Below are 17,585 nucleotides of genomic sequence, written 5' to 3'. Positions count from 1 at the left end.
TCTCGGTGGGTCCTGAAAGACTTCAATGCAGATCAGAGACGGAAGCATGTGCAGTGTTGTGAAGAAATCGTCCGCCAATTTGAAGGAGATGAAGACGGCTTTCTTGCAAGGTATGTGACAATGGACAAAATGTGGATTAACCATTTTATCCTGAGACAAAACAACAGTCGTAACAATGGAAACATCCTTCATCCACTACTCAAAAAAAATCCGGGTGAAAAAATCAGTCGGTAAGGTGATAGCATCGGTTTTCTGGGACGCAGAAGGGGTGCGTATGGTGGGTTACTTGCAAAAGGGCGTAGCTATCAATACATCATACTATTGCACTCTCCTGAGCCGGTTGAGAGAAGAGATAAGGAAAAAAAGGCGCGGAAAATTGGCGAGCGCAGTTCTTTTCCGTCAGGACAACGCACCGGCGCACAAGCCCTCGCAACGCTGGAAATTGTGCGTAAGTGCGGGTTCGAATTGTTACGTCATCCACCATATTCTCCAGATTTGGCTCCATCAGACTTTTCTTTTCACAAACCTAACAAAATATCTCAAAGGACAACGATGATGCAGTGATTGATGCTATGAACGCTTGGTTGGACTCGAATTCGAAGACCTTTTATTTGGATGGTTTGCAGAAGTTATCTGAGCGTGCCCGAAAGTATATTACTGTACAGGGGTATTATATTGATAAATAAATTCGTATTATGAAATTTCTGTCATTCTTTATTTGTTAGGTTAGAAACTTATCGACCCCCCCCCCCCCCCCCCCCCTTCGTATGTGCAAAGCTTCATCGGACTTACACAATGTTTCAATTTCATAACCGATCGGAACCTACTTTCCAAACAGCTCTCGTATTACATAACGAAGATACACAGGCAGACAAATATTTCGACATCATTGGTTTCCCAGAAGCATTGCACCTGAGCTAAACACCGGAATTGCCAACTGGTAAAGGATCAAAGCCTCAGAAACACGTCGCAATTAAAAAATGAAACTAAAATTTTAGTGCCTGGTTACGTTCCATTTTTATTTATATTGAAATCAAATAGTATCGGAACCGCCATGCCAAACGTGTGTATATGCAGAGAGAATGTCTCTAATTATACAGTAAACTTCAGTTTCTTCCAATCTTCCTGTGTCCAGAGAGTTTCGATTTGGCTTACACTCAGCGTGTGAGATATTACCGATACTTCATACGCCATTCACATAAAATTAATAACCCTACGAAATGCTGTGCCTGCAGGCAGCCAGCCTGGTGCAGCTGGCGACAATGGCGTACCGGCTACACACAGGGGACTACATGGGTGGAGCCAACGACCAGACGCTGCAGCGCATGTTCAGCAGTGACTCCAACTCGCTGCTGCCGCACCCCTACGTGGACACCGTCGAGATCATGTGTAAGTGCCACCTACCTGCAAAGCCACTGTACTCTCTCTAATAATAAGGAACCATAAAGAATCCAAAACTAAAAAGAATGAGCACGAACTGCAACATACGTTCAGCACTGCCGCCAGCTTGCTGTTGCTGCACTCCTACCTGGACTTAGTGGAAATTATGTGTGAGTCCCACCTACCTGCAAGCCATTCTACTCTCATTAATAATAGAGAAACACATAGATTCCAAAATTAAATAAGAATGAGCACACACTGCAGCACATATTCACCACCGAACTAACTTGACGCTGCAACACTCACTGAGTGGAGTTTATTTGTAAGTTCCATCTAGCTGAAAATCCACTCTACTCTCTGCTACAATAGATAACGACACAGAATAACGAAGAGCGCACACTGCAGCATATGCTCAGCACTGAGCCCAGCTCGCTGCTGCCACACACATATCAGGACTCCGTCGAAATCATGTGTAAGTCCTACCTAGCTGTAAACCCACCATACTCTAAGTAATAATAGAAAGCCACACAGAATCAAAAACTAAATAACAACGAGACCTCACTGCAGCACTTACTCAGCAATGAGACCAACTCACTGCTGTTACAGCCCCACCTGTACTCCACTGATATTATGTGTGAGTCCCATCTAGCTGAAAATCCCACTCTACTCTTTGTAATAACGGAGAACCACACTGAATCCTAAACTACGTAATGCCTGTTCACCACAGAGAGCGACTTTCTGCTGCTGCATCCCTATCTGGACGTATCTACATGCAAATCTATACTCTACAAGCCACCTTACGTTGTGTGGCAGAGGATTCTTGAGGCACCACAATTATTTTCGCCCCTCCTCTGTTCAACTCGTCAGTGGTATGTGGGAAGAACGACTGCAGGTAAGCCTCCGTATAAGCTCTAATTTCTCTTATTTTCTCTTTGTGGAGATTACGCGAGACTTACGTGCGAGGATGTAATATATTTCTCGACTCTTCTTCGAATTTCAACAGAAATATTCTCTGTGGTGCACGATGCCTCTTCTGTAGCCTCTGCCATTGTATATTGCTGAACATCTCAGTAACTTTCTCGCACTTACTAAACGCACATATGACGAAACGCGTCGCACTCAATTGGATCTCCTCTTTCTATAAAGATGTAATACGCCAGGAAGTTTAAAATCAGCGCACATTCCGCTGCAAAGTGAAAATTCGTTCTGAAAACAATCCCCCAGGCTGTGTGTAAACTATTTCTCCATAACATCATTTCTTCCACCAGTAATAGTCTCGCAAGGTATGCAGAAAAACTTCTGTGAGGTTTGGAAGGTAGGAGATAAGTACTGGCGGAAGTAAAGGCGTGAGGGGATGTCGTGAGCCGTGCTTGGATAGCTTGCCGGCGAAAAGCAAAGGCCCCAGTCCGGCACACAGTTTTAATCTGCCAGGAAGTTTCACGTGTTGGTCTTCCTGCATATCACGTTTTGTGGAAGTGGGAGGTTTTGCGACTATAGAAATGGAAGCTACGTTTCGATGTAGCGAAATGGAAGGAGGGTTGGGGTTTAATGTCTCGTCGACGACGAGCAAACGGGAGCGTAACTTACCCATTATTTAATGCAACGTTCCACAGGTATGAATGTCCTGCGGCTTGCGTGTAAGATAAAATACACTCTGAATTTTCAGCCACATAATTTCTGTTCTTCAAGGACAAATTCAATCCGCTATTTTGCCACTTGATTTGAATGTAATGCGTGAGGGTGTCGTCGTGAAGTGATTGAAGGAGGATACAAGATGACTGAGAAAAACTTTCTAGTTGGTGTAATGAATGGCAGCTAGCTCTAAATGTTAAGAAATGTAAGTTAATGCAGTTGGGTTGGAAAAACAATCCCGTAATGTTTGAATACAGCATTAGCAGTGCGCTACTTGACACAGTCAGGCCGACTGAACACAAGGCGTAACGCTCCAAAGTGAAATGAAATGGAACGAGCATGCGATGATTGCAGTGGGAAAGGCGAATGGTCGACTTCAGTTTACTGGGAGAGTTTTAGTGAAGTGTGGTTCACCTGAAAAGGAGACCGAATGCCGAAAAACAGTGCAACCCATTCTCCAGTTCTGATCGAGTGTTTCCGATATCACCAGGTCAGATTAAAGGAAGACATCGAAGCAATTCAGACGTGAACTGCTAGATTTGTTATCGGTAGGTTCGAGTAACACGCAAGCATTACGGGGATGCTTCGTGAAGACAAAAAGGAATACCTGTAGAGATGGCAACGTTCTTTTCAAGGAACACTATTGAGAAAATTTAGAGAACCGGCATTTGAAGGTGACTGCAGAACGAGTGTATTGCCGTCAATGTACGTTTCGTCTAAGGACCACGAACTTAAGATAAGCAAAATTTGGTCGCGTACGGAGTCATATATACAGTCGCTTTTTGCTCGTTCTATCTGCGACTGTAACAGGAAGAGAAATGACTAGCAGTGATACAACGTACTCCCTCCACTCACCGTACGCTGGTCTGTGGTGTGTGTGTGTGTAGATGTAATATAGTAATTCCAAACTAAACGCACACTCGCTCCTTTCCCACTAGTCCGACCTGGAAGCACGTGACGGTCGTGGTTAACTGTCACAGCTTGAGGTGTTCCTTGAAAGTCCTGTGACTGTCTTTTCGTCATTCTCCGAGTTAATTAAGTTAAGTATGTCTTATTGTAAATCAAAGGATGTTTATAGTTGAAACTTTCATCCGTAATGTGTTATTGAAGAAGACAAATGAAATTTTTCATGAACGCTCTTGAACTCTAGTCTTCATACATAAAGAAATGTTCTGAAGTTGATGACTAAAAGGCATTCCGGTGCCGATGTCTCTAATCTAAGCTTAACCGTTAGCTTTTAGTTCGAACTCCTGAAACGCCAGCAAACATTTTGCAGGAAATTACTTCTAACCCGAAAAACTTGTCAGGCGGCTTTCGCCTAGCGTTGCTACCTCTGGATCACGGTGTCCCGGTTTCGATTCCCGGACGGATTGGAGATTTTCTCTGCCCGCATCATTCATGAAAGAGGCTAGACTGGACTGTGTACAGACTGGGAATGTGTACGGGCGCTGATGACCGCGCAGTTGAGCGCCCCACAAACCAATCATCATCATCATCAGGCGGCTTTCACAACAGACAAGTGTTCAACGTTCGTTTTATCATTCTGATCTTACGTCCTTACGTCTCAAATCACAACTGTGTTTCATGTGTTTAAACATTTGTTCCAGCTGATAATGAAAAGAGGCTAATCACTACAAGCGGTTACTTAAAAAGGTTGTGGATGACGAACTTGACCCGACACTGAATTTTATGAGTGATGGAGGTTTCTTTCACCTTCCTCGCCATGTGAATAGCCAGTAAAATTGATATTGGTCCATCTAAAAGCCTCACGTTGTGCATCAGATTCCTCTTGATGATCAAAAAATTGAAGTTTTGTGCGCAGTTTCAGGTTGTTGAATTATCAGTCACATATTCTTTGAAACCAATGTCAGTATAGACATTTGTCTTAAAATTTTCGAAACGTTCTACTCTCAGTCAAAGGAACATGGAAAGCAATACTGCTTCTTCCAACAAGATAAGAGTTACGTGCCGCACGCCTCGTCAGTCGCTGTCACGTATTCATGAAGCCTTCATTAAGAACGCAGTAAGAAAAGGTTTGTAGCTGCCTCATTCGTCATTCTTGCCTCTTTATAACTTTTAGCTATGCAAATATTTAAAAGGAAAAGTGTATGAAAATAACTCTAAAACGTTAGACTTACTGAAGGAGCAGAGTGACTATTTCCGACATACTTAATAATTTTTAAATCGTTGTGATTTTTCAAATTTTTAATAGTATTTTCTGCAGTTAAATAAAATTTTTTTCTATGACTCAATGTTCGTTTTACTGATGTTGGGTCGCTTTTATCTCGTAACGTAAGGCACCAACCTCTTAGTTTTGCAATAGAAGCTACCAGTTAGGTGAAAAGTACAAAAAAGAACGTCAATACAAAAAAAAAGAACTCTCAAAAGCTTGCTGAGCTAGAGGTACGCACAATCGCGTCCTAAGGCTAACCCACCTGTTTGATTCGGAGAGTTGGCACTTTCAGCGACGCTCCAGACTGCAAAAGTCAGCTGCCTCACTTTCACGGCACAAGTTCCGACGTTACGATATTGCTGGCGATACATTCGTACACTTTGAATGAAATTATAGACCAGCGAATAGGTTACTTTGCCAACAAATAAGTGCCAAACTCGTCTGTTAAAAGCGGACAACAGAGTCCGCCAGAAAAATTTATACACACTTGAAGGAACGAAAAGTATTACTTATGTGTTTATTTTACATTTAATAATTGATCACACATGTTGTACAACCTTGAGTTTTCAAATGTTCAAAATGTTTACCGTTGGCGGCTATACACATAACAGAACGACGAGCAGTCGCCGCAACTATGCCGGTCAGTGTTACAGTGGAGCTGCACTGTCGCTGTAATCTCATGGTGAAGTTCCTACAGCGTGCGTGGCTTACGTCGATAGACGTTATCTTTCACAGTTCCCCACAAGTAAAAATCCATAGGTGTAAAATCTGGCGACCGTGAAGGGAACTCAATGGGCCATCTTCGTCCAATCCAATACCCCAGGAAATTGTCGTCCAGGAAAGTTCGTACGGATAGGTGGTAGCGCCCTGTCCTGTCAGTAGAAAACCTCTTCATCAGCTCCATAAAGCGCAGGTATACCTTCCAAAATTGATGTGCGTAACATTTCCAGGTACACTTCTCCAGTGAGAGTAGCATCAAAGAAAAAGGCTCCTACTAAGCCCCTAGATGATAGTCCACGCCACACATGAACCCCTGGTAGATTGGCCGCTTTATCCACATAAACATGCGGATTTTCCGGTGCCCAGTACATACTGTTATGCCGATTCACGGATCCATTAGGATCACATTGTGCCTCGTCTCTCCACACAAACTTCGTCACAAATTGTTCGTCTTCAGTTACAATTTGCTGATACCATGCGCAAAACTGCATTCGGCGATCAAGATCGTCATCATTAATCGCGTGCAGTAATCGTGGAAAGTAAACATTCCACTTTGCAGCTTTCAGAATTCTTCGTACACCTGTACTACTAATTCCCACTTCACGTGCACATTGCGTAGCAGACTTCTGTGGAGAATTAGGAAACTTTCCCAGACGAGAGCCGACGAAGCAGGACTTATAGCTGTACGCTATTTCCTGATCTTACTTTGTGAATTCACAAATGGTTCCAGGTTCCATGCAATTCAAACTTGTCAATGATCCGTTTAATTGTTCGGCGAGTTGGCGGTTTTGTTTCAAACTCCCGCCTCCAGTGACGTTGCATTTCAACGGCATTATCAAACTTGAAAAACCACTTCACAATACATTTTCGTTGCTCGAATGTCAAGCATGCTTCAGCCATCTTGTTTTCTCAATACCGATATGAAAGTACTAATGTCTGTTGAAGCAAAGACCATACTACACCTTACTCCCAACTCACATCGAACGGCAATATCGATATCTCGATAGTGCCTGACAAAGAGTGTATACATTTTTCTGGAGGACTCTGTATACTGTGTACAACAATGAACTTGATTTACACAAGTACCACATTCAGAATCAAAGAGATATGTGTGTCACACAAGAATTCAAGGAGCGTTTACGAGAGATTTTCTGTAACTAATAGTCACGCCAATGGTCCTTTATTTTGTTTTAATTGTAAACATGGAATATTTTCATACTTTTTTTGTCCAAATCAACTTCAAAATCCAAATACTTGAAAACTGTTTGTCATATCAAAACGAAATCTTACGTATTTATAGAAATACTGCTAAGTCAAAAATTTTTCATTACAAAATGATACATTCAATAAGCAAGCAAGGTCATGAAATAGAGACTCAGTATGTTACCATAACGTAATAGAGTACTACACCTTCTTACACATTGTCTAAAGGTAAACCTTACAGTCTGCGTAAGTAAATGAGTTCCTTTTAGACACCTTCAGATCATAGTTGTCTGCATTCTGAGCTTTGCAATCAGCGCAGACGCAGAAAACTGTAACAAAACATTTCTTGTAAATTGGCCGTTCTTTCTGTATAATCTTTGGCAAATTCCGCAGCGAGCCTTGTCATCTTGCTCTTTGTTTCATCTCTGTAGATTATTCAATGACCGATGTCTGCTAAATTCGGAATATTATAAAAATATGAACGGGCCACATACCTCCACCCGCTTTCCTTGAATACTTGCGAACCATCTGGTCAGCATCATTTACTACGTATGCAGTTTCATTGTAACATGTCACTGGCAGATTTTGTTACATGTCACTGTCAATTTGTACATCTGGATGCAGGGAACTGAGAACTATTACAATCATACCTGGCTTTCCACGATACTCTGTGAACGTCATATTGTCGTTTTTGAAAGCTACAGTTCTGTATACGTTCTCGCGAGTTTTCTTCATACACTCAGACACTTCACCTCCCGTTTTGTTTATTGTAACAAGCAAGATCGTCAGATTTGTTTTCAAATACAGTGCAAATGTGTGCACAAGGAATGCAAATATTTTGACAGTTTGCTATGACTATCGTGCACATCCGATACGAGAGCAAGCTTATCGTTTTTTAGTCGCTCCAATCGTGTCAACTACAAGTCAAACCTGAGGCACATTATGATTTTCCAGAAGCGATAATCTGACATCACGGATTTGCAAAACTGTATTCTCATATTCTCTGACCAAAGAAGTTTCACTTCTATTTCTTCTGATTCAGCGGCATCCCTACCACATAGAATAGCAAGAAATGCATCAAGTTGTCCTAACGGCAATGAAAACTCTTCGCCTTCCATTGCTGTACGCACCTCCGTTTCAGTGCATTTGTGAATGTATTTGAGAACAAGTTCATCAATAAAACAGTACACGTTCCTAGAAATTTTTTACTTCTTTCCTTTTACACTACTATGTACACATGTGGGATTCATCATTCTTCATCGCTGCCCTCGAACTCATCTGGACACCCTGCTGTACCTTGTTTTGTATTACAATGAAAATCGGTCGAATTACCGTTTATATCTTCTCCCTTGAATTCAACTTCTTCGGTATTATTTATCAAAGCAAATATTTAATTATCCGTGAGACCGTGAAGACAAACCATGCTTCTCTGCTACACAGTACCTGTTTGCTTTACTTGTTTAACGCTTCATTCCGTGAAAGACGCTGCACTTAGTTTCATGTCTGCGTTTCAGTAGCAGAAACAATAAAAGCTACCAATAATGTGTAGCAATCGGCAGTGCCTAGCTTATTCAATGGGAAAAAAGTCCTGTCGGCAGTTCTAGGTACTATTTATTTTTTCTCAAAAACTATGGAACTGACACCGTCGATTTTTGTTTCAAAACGAACTAGACCATGACCTGTTAAAATGTGGGACTTAGACACACCTCCAAAACAATTAAAAGAAGGAGAGGAGAAAAAAGTGTGCTATGGGACAAAAATGTTCCGTCGGTGATTCCAGTGTTAGTGTATGTCCCACTTCAGAGATAGGATAGAGTCCATTCCTCGAGGACCAAGGGGTGTCTCTCCCCTCAGACTGCATCTTACTTTTTAGTTTCGCCAGAAGCATCCCTACGCAAACCTTCTACAACATTCGAGATGCCATTTTTACCCTTTTCCATGACACGGCTTCCGACCACTTTGGCGTTCTCATACGTCCGTTCATCGTCTTCTCGCGGAACAATGGCCAGCCGGCATAAGTGGCCGTGCGGTTCTAGGCGCTGCAGTCTGGAACCGCGAGACCACTACGGTCGCAGGTTCGATTCCTGCCTCGGGAATGGATGTGTGTGATGTCCTTAGGTTAGTTAGGTTTAACTAGTTCTAAGTTCTAGAGGACTGATGACCTCAGCAGTTGAGTCCCATAGTGCTCAGAGCCATTTGAACCATTTTGAACAATGGCCAAATATGGCCTTCTTACACCTCCCTAAATTCTGCTAGACCGAAAATTCCATAACGATCAGACCAAAAACTTGCTTTATAAGTGAACTGCATCAATAAATTGCAGATGTTCTACAGAATATCTTACAACATGTTATACAGTAATTTAGGCTTCCTCGCGTTTTAAGGTATTACGTAATATTATGTCTGAAAATTAGTGTGGTTCAAATGGTTATAATGGCTCTGAGCACTAAGGGACTTAACTTCTGAGGTCACCAGTCCCTTAGGACTTAGAACTACTTAAACCTAACTAACCTAAGGACATCACACACATCCATGCCCGAGGCAGGATTCGAACCTGCGGCCGTAGCGGTCGCGCGGTTCCAGACTGAAGCGCCTAGAACCGCTCGGCCACCCGGCCGGCAAAATTAGTGTGGACAGGGAAATAAAATGCCATTGCCACGCCTCAGTTTCGCTCATACTGTCTAAGAACGTAACCTACAAAATTCTATCTTCTTCTGACAATTTGTGTATGGGAGCCCCTCCTTTGAGGCAGCTGAAAATTTAAAGCTTTGATTATGTGTAGCGGATTTTTTTTATTATTTTTCAGTGTCCCTGTTTAAGATTCCCGCTTGTAGCTCAGAAGATCGTTTTGCTCGAATTAGACACATCGGAAATATTTTTCTCGCACCAAGTCATCATTTGCTACTAGCAGGTTCCTACAGACGAATGCTTTTCGTAGCAAATGTAAGACTTTTTATAATTTTATTTTATAGCAGACTACCACTACTTATGATTATAAGGAGACAGTAACAGTCCAAACTGTTCTGATTCAGAAAGTCGCAATCGCTGTTATTCTTGTTTATAGTTATTTCATCTTCTTCGTCCCGCATGGGCTGAAGGTGCTGTCAGCGATAGCATCTACACACACTCTTCTTCGAAAGATGTTTAAAATGATAAAAATTGTTTTTAATTATTAACAGATTGTTAAAATACTGTTTTATAAATTAAAATACAGACGACTTCCTTGGAGTTTTCAAAAGTTTTTGATTGTTATTTATTTCAAAATTGATGTCTTCCATTGACTTTGCTGGTATTGGCGATATTGGTGGGGTGTGGTTTGTGAGTATCAGGGAGTAGGAATGCGCAGGAAGTGGAATTTGGTAATTTTAAAGATGAAGTTGGCAACGCGTATGGATTGTGTAAAATGTGATGGACGTTTAGGACTTTACGTGCCAGAGTATTTGCTGTAGTATTAAATTTCATTTTAAGTCCTAGGCATGCCTCGACCTTTCAAGGCTAACATTACCAACCTGCTATCACATTTTTTGCGTCAAACGTTTAATTTACGGGTATCAGCCACAGTATTCATGTGATCTGGTTGTAAATCCGTTAACAAACTGCGGTAGTTTCACTAAATGTTATGTACGTTACGACATTCACCTCGTCCTCATGAGCGGGATATGAGCTGTCATTGGTAACAATTGCACCTACTTTTCACTCAAAGAGATTTATGGTATGCGGGGGGGCATTCAGTAAGTAATGAAACACTTTTTTTTCTGAAAGCAGGCTGGTTTTATTCAGGATTCCAATACACCATATTATTCCCCACTCTTTCGGCCACAAAACCCTATTTTTTAACGTAAGCTGCGTTCAATGCGACGGCGTTACGCCACCTTCCTGGGAGGGCTGTGTGCCCGCATTGTACCACTCTACTGGTCGACGCCGGAGCCAACCTGTTGCTGCATCAATAACCTCCCCATTATCCACTTACTGCGGCCTGCAGACTGCATCCTTCATTGGGCCAAACAGATGCTCTTGATGGTCTCCTGTTAGGCGAGAGTAACCTAGCGGGGACACTCCTTTGAGGACCGCAACTACTAGACGAGTGTTCCAGCACTACCAACGGACACGTCCAGCTCAGCAGCGATGTGTTTGTCATCCGTCGATCACGTAGAATGAAGGTGTCCGCACGGTCCAACATTACAGATGCACAACTGTATGCGGCCGGCCGGTGCACTGGAGGTCGGACAGGTTTCGCGACCTTGTTGCAATGATGGCAGACGCCTCGTCCAACGACTCGCCATGCTTTTTTTCACTGACAGGTCTCCGTAGACATTCTTCAACCGTCTTCGATTATCTGCGATGCTCTGGTTTTCCGCCAAAAGAAAATCAGTGACAACTCTCTGCTTGGAACGCGCGTTACAGACGCCATTTGGGAGCTGCGTTTAGTTCAAAAAATGGCTCTGAGCACTATGGGACTCAACTGCTGTGGTTATCAGTCCCCTAGAACTTAGAACTACTTAAACCTAACTAACCTAAGGACATCACACACATCCATGCCCGAGGCAGGATTCGAACCTGCGACCGTAGCAGTCCCACGGTTCCGGACTGCGCGCCTAGAACCGCGAGACCACCGCGGCCGGCAGCTGCGTTTAGTGCCGTCACCTATCGGAACTTACTGAAACTGTTAAGGGCTCAAGCGGGAATACTCGACGATGTCCAATAACAAATTGCACTTTTTTTTAACAGAAATTGGCCGAAAAAAATGTGTTGCATTACTTACTGAACGCTCCTCGTATTCAACAGTGGTTTAGAAACATTCAAAATGTGGTGTGGAGTGATGGGAAAGAGAAACCTGTATTAGGGTGTTAGAAAAGAAATAGAGGAGTGGAAGAAGGGTCACAATGACTTGCAGTCGATAAGGATTCTTCAGCTAAACCTAAAAAAAATGCTGAGGCGTAAGTCATGGGGTCGGTAGCTGTAGATGGTTCTTCCTATAAATTATTGGGAGGATTGGCCTAAGAAAACGCTGGTTGGATCTGGAGGTAATCTGGTTGATGAAGGGACCTCTGGGATTTCTGGAGGGTTGGGTGTATGGCTAAGAAGAAGTTGTCATTTTACTAGAGGAAGCAAAAGGGAGGTAGGGTTTAGGGATATCAGCATACTGTGTAATGATGATTTTAGTGTAGGCATCACGTTGGGGACCGAGTGCGTGGTAGTGGATTTTCTTATGGGCTCACACTGTGAAAGTAGTTAATGTTAACCACCGTTATTAACTGTAAAACAATGCACTTATGTACAGAATTTGCGTTGGTAAAAAAGTGATTACGTGCGCCAGCTGCATGAATATTAATAAATATTTCCCTCGTAGCTGTAATCGCGGTATGTATCAACTTCCTGCGCCTCTGTCTGGTACCTCCATTGTGTGGAGGCAGAACTTGAATCATACACCTCGTTTATTAAATTGTCCCGGTAGCCCTACTAATCTTCAGCGAAACGACCGTTATACGCAAAATAGTAGCTAAGCATGTGTGAGGCTCATGAATGTGGCTTCATGTAGTAGTAGTAGCAGTAATAGAGCACCTTCATTCATCAGTGGACGACTTCTACGAGGATATTGGACACATCGTGATATTACAGTTTAAGAAAAAATTTACAGGCCTAGTTCAAACCACCACGTATGTACCTGAAGTAATTAATTTGACATATCGAGCAAACTGTAGAACAAAAATGTCCTGAGTAAATGTATACACGATGAAAAAATTGCAAATTATATAACATTAAAACGTGTGTTCAATTCCTTATGCTGTAAAAATGAAATTTCAAATGGTAAGTATCCGAAGAAGAACAGCCATAACAAAGGAACAAAATCACAGCCTGTAGACCAACTCCACGAAATCTGTCAATGAAGATACCTTGCAAAGAATAAAGGCGAAATGTGTATGGTACAAAAATTATATTTCATTCAGTTGTGATTAGACAGTCCCAAAATAATAATTATCGTCATACCGTAATAATAATATTTCATTTTTCTCCCAATAAAACTGCAATGTCCTGGATGTACGATGAATACGACGCTAAGAACATCACAAATCATCGATGCTTCATACTTTGGTTTAAAAGCATAATGTAACTCATAAATGTGTTCTTAACTTGTTGTTGGAAATTAAGCCGAGGCTCAAAGAGAAAATTAAGGTTTAATCACTCAACAAAATTTCAAACTTCCTGGCAGATTAAAACTGTGTGCTGGGCCGAGACTCGAACTCGGGACCTTTGCCTATCGCGGGCAAGTGCTCTACCAACTGAGCTACCCAAGCACGACTCACGCCCCATCCTCACAGCTGTACTTCCGCCAGTACCTCGTCTCATACCTTCCAGACTTTACAGAAGCTCTTCTGCGAACCTTGCAGAACTAGCACTCCTGAAAGAAAGGATATTGCGGAGACATGGCTTAGCCACAGCCCCGAGTTCGAGTCTCGGCCCGGCACACAGTTTTAATCTGCCAGGAAGTTTCATATCAGTGCACACTCCGCTGCAGAGTGAAAATCTCATTCTGGGAACAAAATTTCAGTTAATAGAAAGTGCAGTCGTCGTATTTGCAGTCCAGATTAGCAGCTGCTGATCGAATTACATTGCAGTGGGAGTAGCTGGTTGTGGTATTATGCTAAAGGATCAAATGGCCATTTATTAATGTCTCGCAACAGCAAGAATATGGAAAATACATGATTCAAATACACTATGTGATCAAAAGTATCCGGACATCTGGCTGAAAATGATTTATAAGTTCGTGGCACCCTCTATCGGTAATGCTGGAATTCAGTATGGTGTTAGCCCACCCTTAGGCTTGATAACAGCTTCCACTCTCGCAGGTACACGTTCAATCAGGTGCCGGAAAGTTTCTTGGGGAATGGCAACCTATTCTTCACGGAGTGCTGCACTGACAGGTATCGATGACCTTCTGTGAAGCCTGGCACGAAGTCGGCGTTCCAAAACATCCCAAATGTGTTCTACAGGATTCAGGTCAAGACTCTGTGCTGGCCAGTCCATTACAAGGATGTTATTGTCGTGTAAGCACTCCAACACGGGCCGAGCATTATGAACAGGTGCTCGATCGTGTTGAAAGATACAATCACCATCCCCGAATTGCTCTTCAACAGTTGGAAGTAAGAAGGTGCTCAAAACATCAATGTAGGCCTGTGATGTGATAGTGCCACGCAAAACAACAAGGGGTGCAAGTCCCTTCCATGAAAAACATAACCACACCGTAACACCACCGCCTACGAATTTAACTGTTGGCACTACACACGCTGCCAGACGACGTTCACTGGCCATTCGCCTTACCCACACCCTGCCATCGGATCGCTATATTGTGTACCGTGATTCGTCACTCCACGCAACGTTTTTCCACTGTTCAATCATCCAATTTTTATGCTCTTTACACCAAGCGAAGCGTCGTTTGGCATTTACCGGCGTGATGTTTGGCTTATGAGCAGCCGCTCGACCATGAAATCCAAGTTTTCTCACCTCCCGCCTAACTGTCATAGAGCTTGCAGTGTATCCTGATGGAGTTTCGAATTCCTGTGTGATGGTCTGAATAGATGTCTGCCTATTACACATTACGACCCTCTTCAACTGTGGGCGGTCTCTGTCAGTCAACAGACGAGGTCGGTCTGTACGCTTTTGTGCTGTATGTGTCCCTTCACGTTTCCACTTCACTATCACATCGGAAACAGTGAACCTAGGGATGTTTAGGAGTGTGGAAATCTCGCCTATAGACGTATGACCCAAGTGACACCCAATCACCTAGCCACGTTCGAAGCCAGTGAACTCCGCGGAGCGCCCCATTCTGCTCTCTCACGATGTGTGATGACTACTGAGGTCGCTGATGTGGAGTACCTGGCAGTAGGTGGCAGTAAAATGCACCTAATATGAAAAATGTATGTTTTCGGCAGTGTCCGGATAATTTTGATCACATAGTGTAGAATTATGCAGCTAGACAGATCACATGGGAAACGAGCGATTTACGGAAACAGAAATTTTTTTAAGAATATCATCTCGCAATGCAAGAACACTTCTGATTTCCCACATAATTTGACTGCTTTCTTTGAATATGTATAAACCGTAGGTTTGTACGAGCTATCTCAAACATATTGTAATTTAAGACCGGAGGTGCGAGGTCTCATTACGGATGTTATACTCAAAATACATGGAAGCTTCTTTGGGAGATGGATTTTCAAGGAGGCTCTGAGTCCCATGAAGAGATCACTGACCATGAGTATTCTGAAAGGAAAATGTTGTACGTTCTTCAACAGGTTATGCAGTTCGCTAAGATTTTAAATGTCTGTTTTCCTGTTGTATGGATGCTTGCATATTTATGTTTATGACTATTAATATATTTTTATCTACGTATTTAATTTTATTTCTTCATTATTTAACGAAAACAGTTTTCTAACGAAGCAGAGATTGGTGTGTCTTGTTATATTATGTCAGTTGTACTATTTAAAAAAGTAAATGAAACTTATTACCTTTTGACGTATATTTCAGATACATTCTCGCTTCTGATCACCAGCATCGTACTGAACGTAATAGAGGCTCTGGCTTGTGCTATGCTTCTGTATGATGGAATAAAGGTATGTGAAGTACATTAATATCAAAGTAGTCCAAATTTTAAAAGAACGACTTGCTCTTTCATTGGCTCCTTTTCTGCACACACTTGTATGAGAGGATATACAAAGACGAAAAACTGAAATAGAGACACCTAGCTCGTAGCATGTAGCAACATACATTTCGGCCTGATAACAGCGACATGCAGACGCATGAAATCCTTGAAATATGAAAATCGTAGGAGAGGCATCTTCATACATTATCGCCCAACAGCCTCCGACAATTAACGGAGATTGGTCAAAATTTGGTCCAAGGCCTGCAATCTCGCTTGATAGTGTCCCAGATATTCTGAATAAGACTGTGGTCAGGTGAAGTGGGGCGCCACACAAGCAACCACATGTCTGTGTGAAGGGCTGCAGCAAACCAGTCTTTGGACTGAAGATCTCAGCAACAACAAATATTTTTCTGCTTCAATCAGCGTTAAAACTTCGACTCAACCAATTTTCACAGTGAAAATGCACTAAGATTGCCGCTTTTCCCCATTGTTCCTTCTGCCTCAACTTGAAGGAACACAGGTGCGTTTTACGGCTTAGTAATTTCGAAAATTTGGCAGTAGCCATGCAAGGTTGCACACCATGAAAGCCGGCCGCGGTGGTCTAGCGGTTCTAGGCGCTCAGTCCGGAACCGCGCGACTGCTTCGGTCGCAGGTTCGAATCCTGCCTCGGGCATGGATGTGTGTGATGTCCTTAGGTTAGTTAGGTTTAAGTAGTTCTAAGTTCTAGGGAACTAATGACCTCAGAAGTTAAGTCCCATAGTGCTCAGAGCCATTTGAACCATTTTTTGAACACCATGAAAGTGGCCACTCTTTGTTGGAAACGGAAGAAGACCTCACAATTTTGCACGTAAAGGACATAGGTAGCAAACTGGATATATTGAAACAGTTTGAAAAAGGGTAGAAAATTACGGTTTAACGTCCCGTCAACATCGCAGTCATTACAGACTGATCGCAAGGTCGTAATTATTTTAAGAATAGGGAAAGAAATCGGCCGCGTCTTTCCAAAGGAACCATTCCACCAGTTGCTTAGAGCTATTTAGGTAAAACATGGAAAACCTAAATCTGGATGGCCGGTTGCGGGTTTGAACCGTCGTCCTCCCGAACAAGAGTCCAGCGTGCTAAGCACTGTACCACATCGCTCTGTGGTACGATATGAGACTACAATACATAGCGGTAAAAATAAAAATGTATTAACAGATTACAGGAAACGCAAACAGCTTCCTTTTTTTTCAGTTTTATAACTTTGTTATAATTTCAGCCTGTAGTTACCTACTTCAAGTGTAGTAATACTATCGACATTCAGATCTCCCAGGCATCTCCGTAGCGATGTACATTATCTTCGATCATTGTCGAGAGTGCATTTGATTTCTTGATTATGCGCATAAGTGTTTCGGTCGCGCTACATGTGTGTGTGTGTGTGTGTGTGTGTGTGTGTGTGTGCTGGCGTGTTTTCCCTGGAGGTATAGGGACTGTGCGTGTGAGTTGGGGTGGCACTGCCTATATTCAAGAACTGCACATGCCATTTTGTTTTAGTTTATTTTACCGACTGGTCGGATTTTGTTTAATCACATTGTAGGACGACATCCTTACAGGGGAAATAACCACGAATTTTTAATATTTATATTTTTATATTTATCGTTTTTATAAGATTTTTGTAGAATAATTCAGATGCATCTTTAAAACATGTCATTTCAGTCCTTTTCCATTGGGAAATGTGGCTGAGCTACATTTTAGCAGTGATTTTAACAATCACAACGTCGCACCGATAATGGATAAAACCCAAGTTCCTGCTTGACATGTGACAATGCTGCATGGAGATGGGGCGTGGGAAAGTAGAAA

At 42.4% G+C, this 17,585-nt stretch overlaps 1 protein-coding gene across 3 annotated transcripts in view; it reads left to right on the top strand.

Moving 5' to 3' along the window:
• LOC126248546 (lysosomal-associated transmembrane protein 4B-like) overlaps positions 1 to 17,585 on the top strand; it is a 169,662-nt gene that overhangs the window by 136,411 nt on the left and 15,666 nt on the right. For all 3 annotated transcript variants that reach the window (XM_049949609.1, XM_049949610.1, XM_049949608.1), the window contains 2 exons: positions 1,236 to 1,389; positions 15,632 to 15,717. In XM_049949609.1, coding sequence (XP_049805566.1) covers positions 1,236 to 1,389; positions 15,632 to 15,717 — 240 coding nt within the window. The remainder of the gene's footprint in view (positions 1 to 1,235; positions 1,390 to 15,631; positions 15,718 to 17,585) is intronic.

The sequence above is a fragment of the Schistocerca nitens genome, chromosome 3 (genome assembly GCF_023898315.1).
Source record: "Schistocerca nitens isolate TAMUIC-IGC-003100 chromosome 3, iqSchNite1.1, whole genome shotgun sequence".
In the NCBI taxonomy this organism is placed as follows: Eukaryota; Metazoa; Arthropoda; class Insecta; order Orthoptera; family Acrididae; genus Schistocerca; species Schistocerca nitens.
The sequence above is the reverse complement of the archived record's forward strand: the minus strand, read 5'-3'. Positions and strand labels throughout refer to the sequence as shown.